Below are 19,535 nucleotides of genomic sequence, written 5' to 3' on the forward strand. Positions count from 1 at the left end.
TTTTGCTGCACAGAATAGCTTTATAAGGAGTTCCCATCAGAGGTGTGCATCATAGTAATACTCAGCCATTTCTGGCCCGTCCCGCTTGCGCTGCTGGGCCCGGGAGAGGAGGGGTTGAGGCCCTCGCGGCCATGGGTGCTTGGGTCGAACCCCGTAGTCTAAAGAGAGAGAAGAGGGCATGAGTGGGAGGGAGAATTGTTTTGAGTCCACTAAAGTTTTCACTGAATAGATGCTGTTTGCGATGAGAAGACCCTGAGGCTGGACCTGGGTGCCCGCTCCTAAAACACATCTCCCCCATCAGGGAGGAGCGAGGGGAGAGGACGGGGTAGGGGAGGGATGAGAGATACTACCATCTATCAGGCCGGAGAGTGGCTGCGAGAGTTCCAGTGGGGCTGAAAATTCCTCGGGAACAGATCGCTGAGGCCTGTGGGAGATGTTGGGGTGCTCAGCCCTGGCCGCAAAGCGGGGATCAGCCCCGAGTGGGGGACTGGGAGAGACCTGACGCCAGGGAAGGGCAGCACCGCAAACCCCCACCTCCCAGGCTCCCAGTCCTGTCGAGCCCTGACCCTGTGCCCCCAGGAGTTACCTCAGCGGCTGGAGGCTAAGGAGCGCAGCCACCAGGATGAGGTAGAGGAGGAAGAGGCTCAGCCCCACCCTGGGGTGCAGAGCCCCCAGCATGGCGAGAACCATCTACTTGGGTCCCTGATCCCGGCTTCTGCCTGCCCTTCCCCCTGCAGAAGGACGGAACCTGCTGCAGCTCCCAGGGCCACCTCACAAAGGGCGTGCGTTCCGTGGCTCCGCTCAGCACCAGCTCCCCCCAAGGCCCCCACCTCCACGCTGAGGTGTGCTTGATTTTACTGAGGCTGTGGGCCAACAGGTGCCAAACCATGTCTTGTGTCACTGGTTAAGGGCACAGGCCTTTGGAGTCAGATCTCAGTTCAAATCCTGACCTTGCCTCTTGCTAGGCGGACATGCCACTTAATCTCTGTGGGCCTCACTTTCCTCATCTGTGAGGTAAGGTACATAACGTGCCCAGGGACTGGCACACAGTAGGCCCTGAGCAGAGGCCACACGCACTGACTCCTCACCAGCCAGAGCCGCCTCCTCTCCTCCCGCTCCCACAACACCCCATCTCTCCCTCCTCACCTCAGTAGTCCCAGGAGAGTCCTGCCAGCTGAAGAGCCCTAAGCGGGTCACTCAGCCCCCAGCCACTCAGAGGTGCCAGCGCACAGAGCCCACTCTGAGAGCCTTCTCCACTTTCTTTGCTCCCCGCAGCTTAGACCCTCCTGGCCCTGGGGATTCCACAGTCCCTGCCACTACCCCTGAGGCTGACAGAGGGATTTCAAGTTAGGTGGCAAAGCCTGGGCCCAACCCCTAGAATGTAAGCTTCCCAAGGGCAGGGACTACAGGATCCCCAGTACCTGATGCCTGGTGGGCACTCAGTAAATAATTGTTGAATCAATCGGTGCAGCTTTACCGTAGGCTGGGGACCAGGCTTTTCACAGGCCTGATGCAAGGCCTTGGGACCCTCTGGCTCTTGTCCAGCCCCTCATGGACCTGGCTTACTTCAGAAGCCACAACCTGACTTCTCACCAGCCATCTCTCTATGTCCTGAACCCAGCTGTCTCCCACAAACCTGCCTTAGCATCTTGTCCCCACGAAGGTTCACCCCTGCTGGGAACCACAAGTTCCAGATGCTCTGGCTCTGCTGAACTCCAAAACCCTCCTCTTCACTCTCCTTGCCTCCGAGATGCCATCCTCTTCTTCTCTATCCACAACCAGTCCCCAAGGCCTGGCTGGGTTACCCTGAAACCTCTATCCCCTCTGCCATTGTCTTAATTCAGCCCCAGTCACAGCGTCCTGCTCCCACCCTCCACCTCTGCCCACAGGCCACCATACACCAGGCTGCTAGGATGAGGTTTGAAACAGGTCCCCTTCCCACCGCCTCCTAGAGGCAGGTCTGTTTCTTGCCTGGTATGCAATGGCCTGTTGGATATGGCCCTGACCTTCCCCTTCAACGCCATCCCCTTGGCTCCTGCCCTGACTCCCTTCCTCCCTAGCAGTGGCTTCACGCCACCACAACACCATGAGTGCTGTTTTTGCTCACACAGCCTCCATTCCGTTTGCCTGTCAAAAATGAATGAAGATATACCAGTTGAAAAAGCCTGCTTGAATGGAAGGTTCCCTGACCAGTGTGTCCTCCCGTTACTCCAGGCGGCAGGCACCCCACCCCCCACTCACCTAAGGTCTGCCTGTGTACACACTTCCTCCTGCTGCAGCAACCTGGCACACCAGTGCGTTCACACATCTGTCTCCTCCACGAGTCGTGAGAGCAAGGGCAAGGAACAGGGCCTGACTCCCTTCTGAACACACAGCACAAGGCCCAGAGCTCGCCACACGACAAGTGCTGGGCAACACTTGTGAGGAGACAGCAGGTTGTGGGCCCTGAGCAGTGACCACCTGAAGGCTTGGTACCTTCATCCCCCTGCCCAGGACCTGGGTGCGGCTTCTCAGAGGCACTTAGGGGAAAGCAGCCAGGGAAGGGAGGAGGTGAGACACGGCTAACACAGGGGCCTCTTAGAACCTAAGGGGCCGCCCGTCTGGCTAGAAACTAGCAGGAGTGTGTGGCCTTTTCACAGGGCAAAGGGACAGAGGTTGAGGAAGGGGAAAGACCAGATAGATAGTGGCCGTACCGTCCAAACCCCTCTTCCCTCCCCAGCTGCTTGCATGGCTCCAGGCAGACCTGGCCTGAGTGGGGAAGACCCCAGCTCACACTCCCTGAACCCACACCCGGCCTTGCCCAAAGCCTCTCAGGCTCCCATCAGCCAACCTTACCACCACCCCAGCGTTGGCCCCAGTGCTGGCTGGTGCCTGACATTCCTTTTCCCGCAGGAGGAAAGCCTTTGCTCTTAAGCAGGGGTTCAGGACTTGAGGTGCTGCTCTGTACTGAGCCGGGCCCACCATCACCAGGCTCTGCCATGGAGTGGCTGGCAGGGAACGAGGCCCTGCAGGGGAAGGCACAGGCAGAGGATCTGTCCAGAAGTCACAGGGGCAGCTGTCATCCACTGCCCCGGTTCAACCTTGTTTGTCGTCAGCAGGGACTGGTGAGAGAGAAGCAGCATTCACTCCCGCAGCAAGCAACTTCCCATGCTCCGTGAGGTTAAATGCCAGCTTTCTGTCGCTAGAGGAGCCTTGGTCCTGGTCCTAGCAGAGGCTTCTCAGCCCAGTGACAAGGTGCAGGCTGCAGTGGCTCCATCACCGGAGGAGGCAAAGTCGAGATGGTTTTAGGGGAGCTCTGGTGGCGACCAGCACTGTGTGCAGAGCCTGGCCAGGGTGAGAGTGTGGTGGGCACGGAGAGGCCACAGGCTTTGACACTGCCAGTCAAGTTTTATTAGGGCAGAGGGGCCCAGGGGTCTGAAAGGCTGAAGTACCCCCTGCCCACAGCAGCAGAGCCTGCCACCCTGCCCCTCCCCACACCCTACTCGCGGAGTGTCTGTCAGCCCCAACTGTAGAAATAAATTTTCTGCCAGGTTGGCAAGTAATCCATGAGTGGCCCTGCAATGACAGAGAGGGAACAAGTTCAGGGCTGAGGGCCAGGCTCCAAGTGGGCTCTGCTCTACCCAGGCCCCTCTGAGCCACTGCTGCCCAAACACTGCGGCTCCCTCCACACAACAGGAGCCCCCTCTCCCACCTCTTCACATCAGCAGCCATCTCTGTCTCCATTTACAGACAGGCCTCTTAGGCTCAGGAAGCCACACAGCCGTCCGGCTGTAGATGCCGACAGCCCTGGCCCAGTGGCTCTCTGCTGAGGTGGGATCTCCGAACAGTTGGCAGGCTTCATCCCTGCCATGTAGACACCACCCAGAGAAGCCGGTCTCCTATCACTGCAAGAGCTCTCATCCACCCAGCCTGACCCCCTAGGGCTACCTCTCCCAGCTGTGCCAAGGATCAAATTACAAGGAGACAAAAGAAAACAGGAAGATGGGCCACACATGAGATCTGTGCTACTCAGTAATCATCATGCCCCAACCCCATGCTTACTTGTGACCAGGCCAATGCCTGGGACATGGTCTGCCAGCAGCTGAAGCAGAAAGAGGATCTTGGCCCTGCAAGAAAGGAGCAGGCTGAGTAGGGAGCCTGGGTCCCTGCAGAAAGCCTTTACAGATCACCTGACTAAAGGCAGTGCATCCCAGAAGACAGAAAGTCACTCTGGATCAAGGATGTCCCCTAGGACAAAAGGAAGAGAACTCTGATCCTGTTGTCCTCCAGCCACAGGCCTGGAACACTCACACCTCAGCCCACAACTGGAAGGCAGCCTGGCTTCAGAGACTATAAAGGGGAAGAAGTTCCCTTCCCAGACTACATCTCGGAGACCCTCAGCACCCTGCTCCCTGTCTTCTGGGGAAACAAGAAATTTCTCAAATGAGTTTCTGGACCCTTCTGAGTCTAAGCCGCTGCTCTGAGGGTGCTCGGCTGGTCAAGTCACAGGAGAGTGAGCCAGACTGGCCTGGGATGCCACCTCTGCAATTACCATCTCCAGTCCCTTCAGTTCAATGAGCTACCCGGGCGCTAATGCTTCCTCTGTAAAGGGCAAGCAATTTGCTGGTGGAGGTCATATGATCCACGTTAAGTCTCTGGAATGTTTTCTCCAGAGTACAGAATAGGATTATAAGCTTTCAAACTTAGCTGAAAATGGGAACTGCTAGGCAGTTATTTTCACTAAGGTAGTTATTAAATATGACCTCAGCTTGCTTTCCACTGTCTCAGGAAAAAACCCTGAGGCCGTGTGGACATAATATTAAGTACAATTCCAATTAATACTCGGTGTTTAAGCAGCATACTTGTTAAGACCTAGACAGAGGGGGTTCTCACAGCCCCAGTCACTGTCCGGGGACCCCTCCCCAAGTCTCAGTCTGACCTCAGGCAGTCACACTGGCAGGACTTTGGGAGACCTGGCCCTGAGCCACCACCCGCCCCCAGCAGGCCCCTCTGTGTCTGGCTGTGGCTGGGTACTCTGGACCTTCACAGAGAACACGGATGTGAGGTCTGCCTCTACCACTAGCTAGCTGGGTGGCTTTGTTTCAGCCGCCCAACCTCTCTGAACCTCAAGTGTCTCCTCTGAGAAGGAGAGGTGATCCCAACTACTTGACAGGAAAATGGGCAAATGAGCTGAGGGCATAGAAAGCCCAGGCCCATGATCCCTGTACCCTGCCCTCGCCGCCAACAATGGCTTAAGCTCCTGCACGCAGGCAGATGGCTCCGAGAACTCTGAGGACAGGGCTGGGCTGGCACAGATAAATCAGGGAGTGACTGCACCCAGGACAGCACATAGCAGGTACTCAGTGAATCCAGATCCAGGAAGGAGGAAGGGAAGGTGTGAACAGGGGTGGGGCACTGCACCCCGCTTCCCTCCCCTCTGCCTCGCTGAGGGTGGGCCCTGCCCTTCCAGGGGCCGGTCCTCACTCAGAGAAGCGGTCATAGAACGGGGAGCGCAGCAGGTAGTAGAGCAGCAGGATGGTCCGTCGCCGCAGCTCCAGCCGCTCCCTCCGGGTCAGGCCCTTCCTGTCGCTCAGGAGGCTCAGGCTGGTAGAGGAGGGAGGGAATAAGGTTAGGGCCAGAAACAGGAGGATCAGGGGCCCCTGCCTGCCCAGGTGAGGCCAGGCCTGCAGCACAAAGCCCAGCGAAGGGAGTGGAGGCCCAGGCAGGCCCAGGCTCACCTGGTCACATCCACGACACCAGACAGGAGCCAGGGTGTCCATGACCGCTGACCCCATAGGCCTAGACTAAGCACTGACGGCCAAGGCGTCAAGGATGTCTCCAGCACATGGCCTACCTGGCCAGCGCCCATCTGTCCCACCCCCGCCCCATGCTAAGGATACAGTGCAGCAGGGGCCGGGCAATATACAAGGACTCTGCGATGGTCTCCTGCAGCCCCAGTGGGGTAGGGGTGATGCTCAGCTCCTCGTGCTGCTGCTGCTGCCATCTCTCATGCTGCTGGGGGGCTCCCCAGTGCCTTGAGTGCAGGGATGGAGCTAGAACACAAGAGCGCACGTGAGCATCTCTGCCTGGGGCGAGGCAGGGCAGGGGAAGGGCAGGCAGTGATGAAAGCCAGGCCCTCAGGCCCATGCTGACCTCAGCACTGAGATGCCTCATCTGTTTACACCCACTACTTACTGTTCTGGAGGGTTCGCACCACTCGGTTTGACCGCTTCCCCACATATGACTGCTCCTGGCTGCCCGGGCTATGGTCACCATCTAGGAGGGAGAGACAGAAGGCCATACTGTCAGAGGGACATGTTTCCAGCAAAGCCTGTAAAGAACACGCATGCAGTGAACACTCATGGGCTAAGGGGAGAATGGACAAGCTTGTACTAAGGCAGCAACTGAATCAAGGACACTGCAGCGGGGGCTGTGGCTGGGATCTGTCCACAGTGGGGAGCATTCTGCAGCCATCCCCAGCCTGAGAAAGGCCAGTAACACCTGGCAGATGAGCCAGCTGAGAACCCAGGCTTCCCAGGGACTGGAACAAGGTAGGGAGGACCTTGGTCTCTGGGGATCACAGCATTAAAGGCGCCATATGTTCTTAGTCCTTTGCTTTCAACATGACCGTGAAGAGAGGAGACACAAAGAACCACCCCCTAAAGTCAGGAGAATGAGGCCCAGAGGCCAACAGCGGATGGATCCAAAGCCCTGAAGGGACAGATCTGCTGGGCAGCCTGCCTCAGGACGCTGTGGCTCTTGATACAGAACCAGGCCCAGAGACGAGGTTAGCAGGACTTCTGCCTCCTGCCGATGCTCTGTCCCCTCTTCTTGCAGCCCACAAAAAAGAATGAGGACTCTGACGTCAGAGGTCCTGAGTTCAAGTTCTGACCCCTCCTCTGACCTGATCTTTTTCTTCTCTGAAATACAGGGTGATGAGAACAAAATGAGTTGATGGAGATAGTTGTGCTCCATAAACGGACAATACTGTATTCACGCTGGTCAGCTCTAAATCCACAAATTAGTCCCATGTCCCATTCCACTCCAGAGCAGAGAAGCAGCTTACCATGGGGCTGTGCCTGAGTCTCCCTGTTCAGAGGAACGATGGGGGGTGAGGTCTGGAGGCCAGCCTTGAACCAGATCAGCAGGAACATCCGCAGTACAGCCCTGGGTTGGGAGTATGGCAGGGCTGGAGGGGAGGTGGCTAGCCGGCAGGGGGTCAGGGGTGTTCTGCTGAACACTATCTGTACAGCTAGCCTTGGTTACCCCCACCCAGGATCTGCCCTCCACAGTCCCAACATACTTGGCCAGCTGGATGAGGGCGATGACGAGCCAACGTCCCACTTCACCCCACACTTTGGCGGCCCCCATCTCCATGAACACCTCCACGCACTCCAGCACACTCAGCCATGTCAGCAGCTTCTGCTGGGACAGCGACTGCAAGAACCCCAGGCCAAGAGGTGAGGGGGCTCCTAGTTCCAGGCGCTCCACCTAGGGGGGCTTCTCTGACAGATGTGGATTTTCCCCTTTCCGAGACTAAATATGTAAGTCTGAGTTTTCCCCCTAGGACAGGCTACTCTACCCTTCTGAAACCCAGTCTCTTTATCCAAAGTGGGGACGCTTAACACCAGGACACTTCACCTAAGGAGAAGGCTTGAGGCTCAGACAGATGCAGGCATGTGTCATACTCTGTGAGTATGTATAACATGTGCTACAGAGACGTGCCCATTTTCCTCCCAGCTCCCCATGCTTCCCACCCACAGTTCCTGGCACAGTTCTCACCACAGGCAACTTCTTCCGAAGCTCCTTCCGTAGGATCCCGTCATTGAGCAGCACAAGCAGGTTAGAGGCAGAGTACACTGAGAGGTAGAATGTGGCCTTGAGAGGCTGCTTCTGCAGCCTCCACCTCCTCACCCTCTCCCCAGAGAGGCAAGGATCACCTGTCACCTGCTGTACTCAGCCACCAGCACACTATGTGGAAAACCAACATGTCTCCCCACCCACTTCCTCGGCTCCACACTCCCCAATGTGCTCTCTTGTGTGGGCAGCTGGAACAAGAAAGGATAGTTTGATCTCTGTGACAGACTAGCTACTGCCCTGTTGGATAGCACTGGTCATCCAGCTGCCCAGAACTACCCTTCATGCTCCAAATAGCCACAGATGTGTGGTCTCATCTCCGGGCCTTTGTGCTCTCTGCAGCCTGCCCCTGAAAGTCTATTCTATCTCTACCTTTCAAAACTCAGCTCACTCTTTCAGGACCTGCACATGGATAAGTACTACTGAGGCGTTTATAGTCTGGGGATCCTGGAATTTGGGAGATCTGGATTTGAGTCCTGGTTCTGGGATCTTCAGTGGCTGTTCTCTAATCTCACTTAAACTTCTGTTACCTTAACTGGACAATGAAGACCATAACAGTACCCACCTCACGTTACTGTAAGGAGGATTAACTTGGCAAAGGCAGGAAAGGCGCTTGGCTCAGCCTCCTGGCCAGTCAAGGTCCCTAAACATGTCCCTCAACTATAGGGACGTAGAGGGCTCAGGATAGTGGACCCTGGACCTTTGTCCGATTCAGTCACAGCACAAGATGATCTAACAGGAAGCCTAGGACTGCCAGCCCTGGTGGCCACCCCTCTGGGGAGCCCTCCCAGGCCCTCCCACCCTCTACCCAACCCAGAGTTCGGCTCACCCAGCTCTGACAACTCGTGCGAATCGGCGAAACGACCTGAGAAGAAGGCACAGAAGGAGGCGGGTGAGCATTTGCCTCACTCCGCGGCTTCGGGTCCCTAGACGTCCCCTCCCTACGCCCTACTGGAACCTGGAAGGAACTGCCCAAGAACAGTTATCACTACCCTGACTGCGCAGGAAAGGGGGCCAGTAGGGTCAAAGGTCAAAGCCCCGAAGGGATGGGTCAAAGGTCAGGGTGGCACCTGCCAGCAGGTAACTGAGGCCCCGCACTGCCGTCTCCAGCTGGGCCGTGGCGGCCGGGTGACGAGTCACATACTCCTGGTAGCGGAGGCCCAGAAGTCGCAGCTTCTCCATCCTGCCCTCGGGACCGACAGACTCACAGACCGACAGTGCGACTGAGTACGGCGCCCTGCTTCCTGCGGCCTCCTTCCTGCTTCCGGCCCTAGGCCCGCCTCTCCGTTGCTTAACTTCCGCGGGCCAGAGGATGGCGACGTGAAAGACCATTGAACCACCCTTCACCCCATTTCTTAAATCACCTCCCACTAGTGTAGCATTAAGCAACTGCGGGCCTAATCCCGCCCTCCCTACTCCTTCAGGTCACTGGTTAACATAGTCCCCGCCCGCGACACCAACTGTCCGGATCCAGCTCTTCCGCCTTCCGGGTTGGCTGCCCTTGCGCCTGCGCAGTTACAGCCCCAGGACACCTTCCGCGGCAGTCTGAGCAGTTCATTCTAGAGGGACCAAGAGCATAGTCTTTCCAATAGAACGCCGAGAGGCTCGAACGGGAGGACTGGATTTTAAAGGACTCGGAGGTAGCTTGCAGTAAAGATTCTCCATTGGACGTTGGGAAGTGCGGGGACAGTCTAAGGACAGCCGGACTCTGTTCAGGCACATATTTGGCCAATTGCCTCGTCTCCTGACCCCCACCAGAGGTAGTGCTGTGGAAACTGAGGCAGCAAGGAGTCCAGCCTCCTATGCAGTCACTATTTCCTTGGCCAGCACCGTTAGTTCCCTGGCCTTGGCCCCAAGCTCCTGCATGGATTGCGCCCCACAAAGAGTGCGCACCTGCACTCCCACCGCCACGGAGAAAACCCTGGCCTGGGCTTCTGCTCTCGGTTCGGGGTGACCTTGATCAGGATTTTCCCTTCTCTGGACCTCAGGTTTCCCCAGCTGTAAAATTGTTAGAGGGCAGAACTTGGTCCTTGAACTCGCGATCCATCTCAAGCGCTTTTCTGCCTTCGGGTGCACCTTCCGGTCCTCAAAAGATTCCCAAGGGTTTGGGGCTACTACAGGGAATCTCTTCCCAAACGGAGTAGACTCCTTAGAAGGGGCAGCGGCGGGAAAGGAGCGACTTGATGTGTTGGGAACGGACGCTCCGGAAAGGTAGCCGCTGATTGGCTGTGGGCAAAGGGGTGGGGCATGGATGGGGCGGTGGAGCTGCGCGGTCCCAGACTGGGGCGGCAGTTTTACCTTATTCTGAGAATAGCACTGCATTATTTTACCTAATCCCCTCCACCACGTGAGGAAAGGATCTGCTTAAAAACGCCCAGTCAAGATTGGAATCCTGATAGACTTACTATATGATTCAGCAATCCCACTCATGGGCATATTTAGAGGGAACTCTAACTTGAAAAGATACATACATGCACCCTAATGTTCATAGCAGCACTATTTACAGTGGCCAAGGCATGGAAGCAGCTTAAATGTCCATCGACAGATGACTGGCTAAAGAAGTTGTGATATATTTATACAATGGAATACTACTCAGCAATAAAAAAAGAATAAAATAATGCCATTTGCAGCAACATGGATGGACCTGGAGATCGTCGTTCTAAGTGAAGTAAGCCAGAAAGAGAAAGAAAAATACACTTATGTAGAATCTAAAAAAAAAGGGGGGTGGGAAGGGGGCCACTAATGAACTCATCTACAAAAGAAACAGATTCAAAGACATAGTAAACAGTCTATGGTTACTGGGGAAATGGGGTGGGAAGGGATAAATTTGGGAGTTTGAGATTTGCCAATGTTAACCACTATATATAAAAATAGATTAAAAAAACAGATTTCTTCTGTATGGCACAGGGAACTATATTCAATATCTTGTAATAACCTTTAATGAAAATGAAAATAAATATATATGTATATGCATCACTGGGACATTATGCTGTACACCAGAAATTGACACACTGTAACTGACTATACTTCAGTTAAAAAAAAAAAAGATTGGAATCCTGGTCTAGTCTGACCACAGAATCTAGGCATTTTAACACACCTCACCAAGAAACCACAGCCCCTCCTTGCACCCCCTTCCCCAAGCCTCCTCCCCAGCTTAGTTTTCTTCTATACCAGGTGGGAAATCATAACTGCCCTCCCTACTCATTCCAAGGAATGAAAACCCAGGGAGATGTGTCCTGGACCTCAGGAAAGGTAAAGGTCCTGGAGAATAGAGGAGGTGGCACTGGGCATCATCTACATCATTTTTCACCACCTCCTCAAAGCCAGGCTTACTCATAATCAACTCCTGCTAGCAACATGGCCTAGTTGGTTTGAACTCCTTTTCACAGATAGGGAATAAGAGGCCCACGAAGGGGAAAAGACTTGTCTCAGGTCACACAGCATGGCATTAGCCAAACAGACCACAGTGAGAGTCTCCCGTAGCAGTGCCCTCTATCCTACTGCCCACAGCCCAGCAAAAGCAGTGACTGTTGAGACCACTTAGTCACGAGCCAAATTAGCAACTGAGATTAAGACCAGGGCTCAGGGCTTTTGGTGTGGGGTTCTTCCTCCCTTCCTCCTCACATCCCACCATCTTAATGAACTTGTTCCCAGATCTTACCAGTGATATTCCTCCAGCCTCTCCCTCTGTGGCTGTGGAGAAAGTGAGGAAGGGGATTGTGAGGTTTCTTTTGCACTCCTAGGGCTGGTGGTCCTGTGCTTCTGGGGAGGAGAGAGGCAGGGAGGACAAAGGAGCACCCTCCCCATCTTGGACAGAATATGAGGGGTGCTGGGGTTGGAGCCTGTTTCTTTTGCCTCCTTCAGGACTGGGAGGGGATCATGGGCCCAGCCAGGCTGGCAGCAACCTGGCTGCCTGAATTACCTCTTCAGATCCCATGCCTGATTAGGTCCCAGAGACAGAGTGGTCATGTGTGCAGGAGGCACCTAGGACAGCCCCTCTACTGGGCCCTTGCCTGGACTTAGTCACCTGGTTGGGCAGGTTGGACCTGATCCTTCCTCCTTCACTCTGTCCTGCACCACAGTGGAAGAGAGCTAGACCAGTCCAACAGGTAAAGATGAGGATACTGAGGTCCAGAGTGGGGGCCTGATTTGTTCAAGGTCACACAGCAAAGTCCTGGGCAGAGCTGGGCCAAACTGGGTCTCAGGTCTAGAAGATCAGCACCCTTTCATATGCCCATAACTATCTCCTTTCCCACCTCCACGTCCCAGAAGAAGCTCTTGGAGGACCAGTAAGCATCTTGGCACCTCAATTTCCCCTGAGTGGTAAGGTTGATCAAGGGGTGGGGCCAGCATTGTGAGTGACCAGTCACTCTGGTCACTCACAGACCCAGCTCCCCGCCAGAAATGCCCTGATCAGGCCCTCACTGTATGCCTTATCTGCTCTTTCACATTTAACCCCCATGACAGTCTCTGTTGAGGGTCTTAGGGAGGGATTCACCCACACCCACCCCAGCTCCAGGCTAGAGATGAGGGTCGGGGGACTGGAGGTTCAAAACTCCAGATGCCTAGATGGCCCCTGCATCCCCTCATCTGCTCTCAATTCTCAGATGTATGAGGAGCCTCCTCAGTCTCCATGGTAACCGTTGCCCCTGGCCTCCAAAGGCCCAAAACCAGACCTTCCTGGCAGACCCCCATTTCCCACAGAAGGGCATTTTGGCCTCTTAGAGGAGATCTGGCGGTGGGGGACTCTCAGGCTGGGCTGCTTTGCCACAGCTTATTTTGGGGTTAGGGCCTCTAAGACCTTCATTTTTTATACCTGGAAGCTGGGCTAATGGATACCACCTGAGCCCCTTTCTAGGTTATGGTGGGGCCCACTGGGTCCCATCGGGTTCAGCACATACTGAGTGCTAGGTATGTGCCAGGCCCTGGTTGGATGCTGGGGACCCAGTCTGGTGAGCAGCTACCTTCTAGGGGGGACATGGGCTGTAATTAAGTCAGCAAGGTCCCCTTACAAGGAGTGCTAAGAAAACAATAAAGCAAGGGATGCGGGGAGAGGAGCCTACCTTGTGAGAATCTGACAGAATCCAGGCAGAAGGAACTTCAAGGACAAGTCCTAGGGCAGGAAGCCTCTATGGAGGAGCAGCTCGGAAACTGCAGGGTAGAGCCTGGGGAAGGACAGGAGGGTGTTCTAATGGGTCACTTCAGCTCTCCGGGGAAAATAATACCTGTGTCACACGGCTGAGGTGAGGGTTCACTGAGATGAGGCTGTGGAACCTCAGCACAGGGCCTGGGCGCAGAGTATACGCTCAGTCAGCCGTGACTGTTCTCGTTCACGGTCCAGGGTGCCACCACCTCTTCCAGGGCCTGCGGAGGCCTGGCTGGGGCCCTCTGAGGAAAGGGGGTGGTGTGGATGGCAGAGGAAGAGATCCAGGCCAGGAGCCAGGCACAATCACCACTACGGTCTAGGCAAGGGTAGGGGATCCCCTGCCCTGCCCAGGAGGCCCAGGTGGGCCGTGTGAGTGAGGCCCCTTACAATTCCCGGGCAGGAGGCGACCTTCACAAGGCCACTCTGTGTCACCGGGCCACCTGGACTGAACGGGGGTGGAGCAGACCGGGAGGAAAGCGGGGGACTCCAGGTGCTCCGCGGCTCCGGGCAGGTCTTGTTAGGGCCCCACCTCCCGCCTCCCACCCCTAGAGCAGGTGTCCTAGATGCCCGAGGCCCGCATTCCAATCTAGCCCCCTCCCTCTCACTCAGGCCATTCCTTTGATCTCGGGCCAGGGTCACGGACCCTTCCCCAGGGGAAGGTAAAGGGGTGGAGATGGGGTCACAGAGCAGGGGAGAGGGGGATGGGCTCAGCGCAGGTATTTGGGGCTGGTCCTTCCTGGAAGGCTGCCCCCAAGCCCTCCAGCTGTCCTGAGGGTTCCCAGGTTTCTTACCCTGCTGGAGGGGGCCTTCGGAAGCCAGGGCAGGGGCGGGACCAGCCCTCCCCCTCCCCCAGGGGGTCTCCCCGCCCCTTCGGGCTCAGCCAAGCGGAGGTGAAACCTGAACCCAGGTTGGGGGCGGGGCTGGCTCCTGCTCAGACGGGGCAGGACTGCGCCTCCACCTCCCCTTTCCCTGCACCCCAGCTGGCTACTGAAAGAGTAAGGTCGGGGCCCGCAAACTGCTGGAGCAGGTGAGAAGGCTATTCAGCGCGGGAGAGTAGATCGGGTGGCCGTCGGGCCCCGCTGCCCTAGGCCGACCCTCCTCTCCCTTCCCGGTCCACAGGGCCTGCAATGGAGCCCATAGCTCGAGGTCGCGCCCCACCCTGAGCACCCCCCGGAGGTGGCCATGCTGCCCCGAGGGCGCCCCCGGGCGCTGGGGGCCGCAGCACTGCTGCTGCTGCTGTTTCTGATCGGTTTCTTCCTGTTCGGCGGGGACCTGGACTGTGAGCGCAGCCAGCAGGGAGGCGAGTGGTGGGGTGGAGGGGTGGCGGGATCCTTACCCTACTCGCTAACGCCACGTGTACCTCCAGATGGGCGGCCACGGCCGCGGGGGGCTGCTGCCCTCGACGGAGACCTGCCGGCGGGCTACGGGGGCCACAACAGCTCAGATTGCGATCCCCCGCGGCCGCGGCCGCGGCCGCCCAAATGTGAGGTAGGTAGGTGCGCACGGCCCCTGGTGGCGGGAATCTCGGGCACCGCGCCCCCAGCCTGGTCACCTGATACACCTGTGGGAATCCCAACACCTGGCGTGGGCTCTAGCACTGATCAGTCAGCTGGGGGCGCCTCGGGTTCGCACCTCCCTTTCTGACCCCGGTTTCTTCTTTTGTGAAATGTGGGGGTGGTGGACTCCTGCTCTGGGGAGTCCCCCTCATCACCCTTCCCTAGTTCTGATGTCAGGTGGGGGTGTTACACTGCCCTAGGCCAGGTCTGCCCACCCATGGTGCTTACCTTCTAGTGGAAGAGGGGGCTGCTGCTGACCTGGTGTCCCCTCCCCAGCTCTTGCAGGTGGCCATCGTGTGTGCAGGTCATAACTCCAGCAGAGACATCATTACCCTGGTGAAGTCCATGCTCTTCTACAGGTACAGCCAGGAGTGTCCTTTTCCTCCCTTGAAGGGGGTTGTAAGAATATCCTGAACTGGATGTGGAAAAGCTCTTTGCAGAAGTTGACGCTCCCACTTCTGAGCACCTCGGGGTGAGGCTTGTCCCATGGAGTTCCTTCTGGGGCTTATCAGCTTTCCTCCTGTGTCTTTCCTAAAGGAAAAATCCACTGCACCTCCACTTGGTGACTGATGCCGTGGCCAGAAACATCCTGGAGACGCTCTTTCACACATGGATGGTGCCCGCTGTCTGGGTCAGCTTCTACAATGCTGATGAGCTCAAGGCAGGAGCCCTGGCCCTTCTGCACTCCTCCCCAGCCATGCCCAGCCCTCTCCTTCCTCCCAAGGTTGTGAGGATCAGGGGGAGGGCAGGTTACAGCTGCCTGGGACCCCCAACTCCATCATATCTACTGAAACTCAAATCCCTCACCCTCCTGGGGCTCATCCCTTCTTACCCGTGTCACCCTGAGTATGTTCTGGCACTTGTAGGCCCTTCTCTGCCAGGTTCATGCCCTGTCCTTCCCATCCACAGCCCCAGGTCTCCTGGATCCCCAACAAGCACTACTCTGGCCTCTATGGGCTAATGAAGCTAGTGCTGCCCGGTGTCCTGCCCCCTGACCTGGTCCGTGTCATTGTCCTGGACACAGATGTCACCTTCGCCTCCAACATTGCAGAGCTCTGGGCACTCTTTGCTTACTTTTCTGGTGAGAGGCCTGGGAACCCACCCTTGTCAGCCCCCTTCCCTGGCCCGTCCAGTCCTCCTTGCAGCCCAGCCCTGTGCCAAGGTACTGTGGCAGCCTCAGGCAGCTCCCTCAATGCCCTTCCTTCCCAGACAAGCAAGTGATCGGTCTCGTGGAGAACCAGAGTGACTGGTACTTCGGCAACCTCTGGAGGAACCACAGGCCCTGGCCTGCCTTGGGCCGGGGATTTAACACAGGTGGGGACAGTGGTGGAGGGAGGCAAGAGGCGCGGGCACTGGTCACTGGGCCCCAGGGACTGGGCAGGATACAGAATGCTAGGCAGCCCCCACCCGGGAAGAATTGTGCTGTGGGAAGAACACTGAGAGAAGAGCCAGAAATGACAGTTCCAACCTTGGCTGTACATGCTGGATGACTTTGGCCAAGTCACTTGGTCCCTCTGAACCTTAGTTTTCTCATCCATCAAATGGGGATGATTTTGCCAGCCCTGAGACTACCAAATTTGAGAACATGGTCATGGAGGTGCTCATAAGCTGTGTTTTGCCTCCCCTTCACCCCCAAGAGGGTTAGTCATTGTCAGAGCTAGTCCATGCTCATGTCTGAACAGTCAGAAAATAAGCACTTAAAAGACCCCTTCATGTCCCCTGGTCCCAGGAGCTGGGTCATCCCAGGTGGGCATGACAACCTCTCCCTGTGAGCAGGTGTGATCCTCCTGCGGCTGGACCGCCTTCGGCAGGCTGGCTGGGAGCAGATGTGGAAGATGACGGCCACACGGGAGCTTCTCACCCTACCCGCCACCTCACTGGCTGACCAGGTCTGGGGGAGCTTTGGAGTAGGGTGGGGCAGGCTCTGGGCCGAGGTGTGATGGCTGTCTCTGCCCAGGACATCTTCAATGCCGTAATCAAAGAGCACCCGTGGCTGGTGCAGCCCCTGCCCTGCGTCTGGAACGTGCAGCTGTCAGACCACACACTGGCTGAGCGCTGCTACTCAGAGGCATCTGACCTCAAGGTGGGTGGGGCAGGTGGCTGAATGGTGGTGATGGGCCCAGGACAGGGACTCCTGCTTGCTGCTCCCATCCCTGCTCCAACACCCTCCCGGGTCCCAGGTGATCCACTGGAACTCACCAAAGAAGCTCCGCGTGAAGAACAAGCACGTGGAATCCTTCCGCAACCTCTACCTGACCTTCCTGGAGTACGATGGGAACCTGCTGCGGAGAGAGCTCTTTGGGTGCCCCTGCCCACTGCCTCCTGGGGCCAAGCAGGTGAGAGGGAGCTGCCTTCCCTTCCCTCAGGGAGGCTCTACCCCTCTGCCCTGGTGGGACCCAGCCTTGTCTGGGGCTTGTCTGCCTGCCCACCCAGCCCATTCTTCTCTCCCCACGTCCCCTTAGTTGCAGCGGGCCCTGGCACGACTGGATGAGGAGGATGCCTGCTTTGAGTTCCGGCAGCAGCAGCTCACTGTGCACCGTGTGCATATCACCTTCCTGCCCCATAAGCCACCCCCCTCCCAGCCCCATGATGTCACCTTGGTGGCCCAGCTCTCCATGGACCGGTGAGGGTGCTGAGGGCAGCCCCAGGGAATATAGCATGGTCTGGGACTGGGAGTTCCAAGAAGAGGGTTTCATTTGGTGGAAGGAAGAGCTCTTACTGCCTGATGCTGGGGAGTTCCAGAAGTTGGAGCCACTGGCGGTGGTGAAAGGAGCTTGGGCTTTGGGAATCATTCAGATGCCTGGAACTGCCCCTCCGTAGCTGTGGGATCATGGGCAAGTCTTAGTATCTCTGGCCCTCAGTTTTCTCATCTGTCAAACGAGAAAGTACCCACCTTGTGGGGTAGTTGTGAAGATTAAGTAAGAACAGCTCAAAAAGTGCTTGGACGGTGCTCAGTAAGTCACTTGAGGGGGGCTGTCCGCAGCAGCTAACCTGGGAGGTATCCCAGCCTTCCCTGGGCTGACCACCCCCCTCACCCCAGGCTGCAGATGCTGGAAGCCCTGTGCAGGCACTGGCCGGGCCCCATGAGCCTGGCCTTATACCTGACAGACGCAGAGGCCCAGCAGTTCCTGCGTTTCGTCGAGACTTCGGCAGTGCTCTCTGCCCGGCAGGATGTGGCCTACCACGTGGTGTACCGTGAAGGGCCCTTCTACCCCATCAACCAGCTTCGCAACGTGGCCTTGGCCCAGGCCCTCACACCTTACGTCTTCCTCAGCGACATTGACTTCCTGCCTGCCTACTCCCTCTACGACTACCTCAGGTGCGCTGGAGGAAGGAGAGGAACGGTATATGGGTGGATGTAAACAGGGTGGGGGGCGGGACCTTAGGCGAGTGTATCCCTGCTCCTTTCTGGACCAGTGTCCCGGAAAATGGGGTCTGTATGAGGGTGGGGGCCACGTGATTTCTCTGGGCTGCCATAGGAGAGCAGAGGGGCTGGGACATGCTTCCTGCAGCAGCTCCACTTGTGTCTGTCTTCTAGTGGGCTTCAGGGTGAGCTGGCCTTTGAAAGTCGGGTCCTACATCTAATAAAAGTAAGAGAAGCACTGGATCCCATGCTGGAGGCAGAGCCTTCCCCATTCTCTCCTGTTCATGGGCGCTCCTTCCTCAGGGCCTCCATCAAGCAGCTGGAGCTGGATGGTGGGCGGAAGGCGGCTCTGGTGGTGCCAGCATTCGAGACCCTGCACTACCGCTTCAGCTTCCCCACTTCCAAGGCCGAACTGCTGGCCCTGCTGGACGCTGGGTCTCTCCATACTTTCAGGTAGGAGAGGCCACTGCCCTGCCCCTCTGTGTCCCCTACACTGGCCCCACCAGCCACAAGCTCCTAGCCTCAGCCTGGTTCCTTGCCCTGTCCTGCTCCACAGGTACCACGAGTGGCCCCGGGGTCACGCACCCACAGACTATGCCCACTGGCGGGAGGCTCAGGAGCCATACCGCGTGCAGTGGGCAGCTGACTACGAGCCCTATGTGGTGGTGCCACGTGACTGTCCCCGCTATGATTCCCGCTTTGTGGGCTTTGGCTGGAACAAGGTGGCCCACATCATGGAGCTGGATGCACAGGTGAGGGGTGCCTTGCTGCCTCCCAGCCTTGATTTGAATACCTCCAGAACCAGGGAGCTCACCATGCCTCAGTGTAGCACACTGCTCTGTTAGGCAGCACTCTTAGAAATTCCACCCTTCTGCTGAACTAAAATCGTCTGCCCTTTAGCCCCAGGTTATGCTCCAGCAGCTATCGAGTAAGCCTGCTTCCCCATCCCCTGGAGCTGCCATCTTTCCCCAGCCCAGGCAATGACCGTCCATCTGCCTGCCCCCAACCTCCCCCCACAGGAATACGAGCTCCTGGTGCTGCCCGAGGCCTTCATCATTCACCTGCCCCATGCTCCAAGCCTTGACATCTCTCGCTTCCGCTCCAGCCCCACCTATCGTGACTGCCTCCAGGCCCTCAAGGATGAGTTCCACCAGGACTTGTCCCGCAGCTATGGGGCTGCTGCCCTCAAATACCTCACTGCCCTGCAGCAGCCCCGAGGCCCCGTCTGACCTCACCCCTGCCCTTGGCTCTCACACACTCCCTGCAGACACTGGAGCAACCTGCCAGCACCCTACCCTCCCTGCTATTTAAATTATTTAAGGTCTTTGTGGGAAGGGTTGTGATGGAGCATCTGTGGGGTGGGTCTGGGGCCCCCCTTGGCTGCTGTTCTATGGCTGGGACTATGCTGTAGTGTTGCTCTGCCCCAGCTGGCTTGGGGCTGATTCCTGTTTCCTCAATTCTAACACCCTTTTTTCGTAAGTAAGTGTTAATGGCTCCTTTTCATGTTCCTCCTGGTCTGGGGCATGAGGGCGTTAGTGGGCTCGAGGAGGTGCTGAATCTGGCCAGACCCTCCCAAGGAGGCCGGGACTGGAGTGTGTCTTGTCTACCCTCCCCTGCCCCAAACCCAAAACCA

The 19,535-nt window shown here is 57.1% G+C and overlaps 3 protein-coding genes across 5 annotated transcripts; 1 reads left to right on the forward strand and 2 right to left on the reverse strand.

The window, feature by feature from the left end:
* Positions 1 to 1,563, reverse strand: FREY1 (Frey regulator of sperm-oocyte fusion 1). The gene is made up of 3 exons (XM_006212313.4): positions 587 to 1,563; positions 351 to 424; positions 1 to 158 (listed from the first exon to the last, which is right to left on the reverse strand). The coding sequence occupies exons 1-3, from the start codon at positions 688 to 690 to the stop codon at positions 37 to 39; spliced, it is 300 nt and encodes a 99-aa protein (XP_006212375.2). The 5' UTR covers positions 691 to 1,563; the 3' UTR covers positions 1 to 36.
* Positions 1,564 to 3,367: 1,804 nt separating this feature from the next.
* PEX16 (peroxisomal biogenesis factor 16) lies at positions 3,368 to 9,337 on the reverse strand. Its single transcript, XM_072969860.1, has 11 exons — positions 8,907 to 9,337; positions 8,666 to 8,701; positions 7,762 to 7,838; positions 7,283 to 7,416; positions 7,046 to 7,146; positions 6,175 to 6,255; positions 5,880 to 6,032; positions 5,718 to 5,790; positions 5,464 to 5,583; positions 4,042 to 4,106; positions 3,368 to 3,555 (listed from the first exon to the last, which is right to left on the reverse strand). The coding sequence occupies exons 1-11, from the start codon at positions 9,166 to 9,168 to the stop codon at positions 3,497 to 3,499; spliced, it is 1,161 nt and encodes a 386-aa protein (XP_072825961.1). The 5' UTR covers positions 9,169 to 9,337; the 3' UTR covers positions 3,368 to 3,496.
* A 4,556-nt stretch (positions 9,338 to 13,893) lies between these two features.
* On the forward strand, positions 13,894 to 19,376 carry LARGE2 (LARGE xylosyl- and glucuronyltransferase 2). 3 transcript variants are annotated; one of them, XM_015246123.3, is made up of 15 exons: positions 13,894 to 14,009; positions 14,102 to 14,261; positions 14,349 to 14,470; positions 14,815 to 14,897; positions 15,076 to 15,199; positions 15,448 to 15,619; positions 15,748 to 15,852; positions 16,315 to 16,427; positions 16,496 to 16,621; positions 16,719 to 16,874; positions 17,001 to 17,161; positions 17,579 to 17,857; positions 18,206 to 18,355; positions 18,459 to 18,654; positions 18,922 to 19,376. In XM_015246123.3, exons 2-15 carry the CDS (start codon positions 14,165 to 14,167, stop codon positions 19,129 to 19,131), a joined length of 2,094 nt encoding a protein of 697 aa, XP_015101609.1. In that variant the 5' UTR covers positions 13,894 to 14,009; positions 14,102 to 14,164; the 3' UTR covers positions 19,132 to 19,376. The 3 variants fall into 3 exon arrangements, with proteins under 3 accessions (XP_015101609.1, XP_015101610.1, XP_006212373.1); XM_015246124.3 differs by having other exon boundaries at positions 15,076 to 15,169; XM_006212311.4 differs by having other exon boundaries at positions 14,102 to 14,470.
* The last annotated feature ends 159 nt before the right edge of the window (positions 19,377 to 19,535 follow it).

The sequence above is a fragment of the Vicugna pacos genome, chromosome 10 (assembly GCF_048564905.1).
Source record: "Vicugna pacos chromosome 10, VicPac4, whole genome shotgun sequence".
Classification (NCBI taxonomy): domain Eukaryota; kingdom Metazoa; phylum Chordata; class Mammalia; order Artiodactyla; family Camelidae; genus Vicugna; species Vicugna pacos.

Bases quoted from the DNA above. Each gene is read 5' to 3' on its own strand.
- LARGE2 (XM_006212311.4), top strand. From the start codon at position 14,165: ATGCTGCCCCGAGGGCGCCCCCGGGCGCTGGGGGCCGCAGCACTGCTG. The intron at 15,853-16,314 runs GTGGGGACAGTG...CCCTGTGAGCAG, and splicing joins GGGCCGGGGATTTAACACAG to GTGTGATCCTCCTGCGGCTG. The intron at 16,622-16,718 runs GTGGGTGGGGCA...CCCGGGTCCCAG, and splicing joins CAGAGGCATCTGACCTCAAG to GTGATCCACTGGAACTCACC.
- PEX16 (XM_072969860.1), bottom strand. From the start codon at position 9,168: ATGGTCTTTCACGTCGCCATCCTCTGGCCCGCGGAAGTTAAGCAACGG. The intron at 6,033-6,174 runs GTAAGTAGTGGG...CTTGTGTTCTAG, and splicing joins GGTGCGAACCCTCCAGAACA to CTCCATCCCTGCACTCAAGG. The intron at 4,107-5,463 runs GTGAGGACCGGC...CCTTTCTTGCAG, and splicing joins TTCTATGACCGCTTCTCTGA to GGCCAAGATCCTCTTTCTGC.
- FREY1 (XM_006212313.4), bottom strand. From the start codon at position 690: ATGGTTCTCGCCATGCTGGGGGCTCTGCACCCCAGGGTGGGGCTGAGC. The intron at 425-586 runs GTAACTCCTGGG...CATCTCCCACAG, and splicing joins CTTAGCCTCCAGCCGCTGAG to GCCTCAGCGATCTGTTCCCG. The intron at 159-350 runs GTAGTATCTCTC...CTCTCTCTTTAG, and splicing joins ACTCTCCGGCCTGATAGATG to ACTACGGGGTTCGACCCAAG.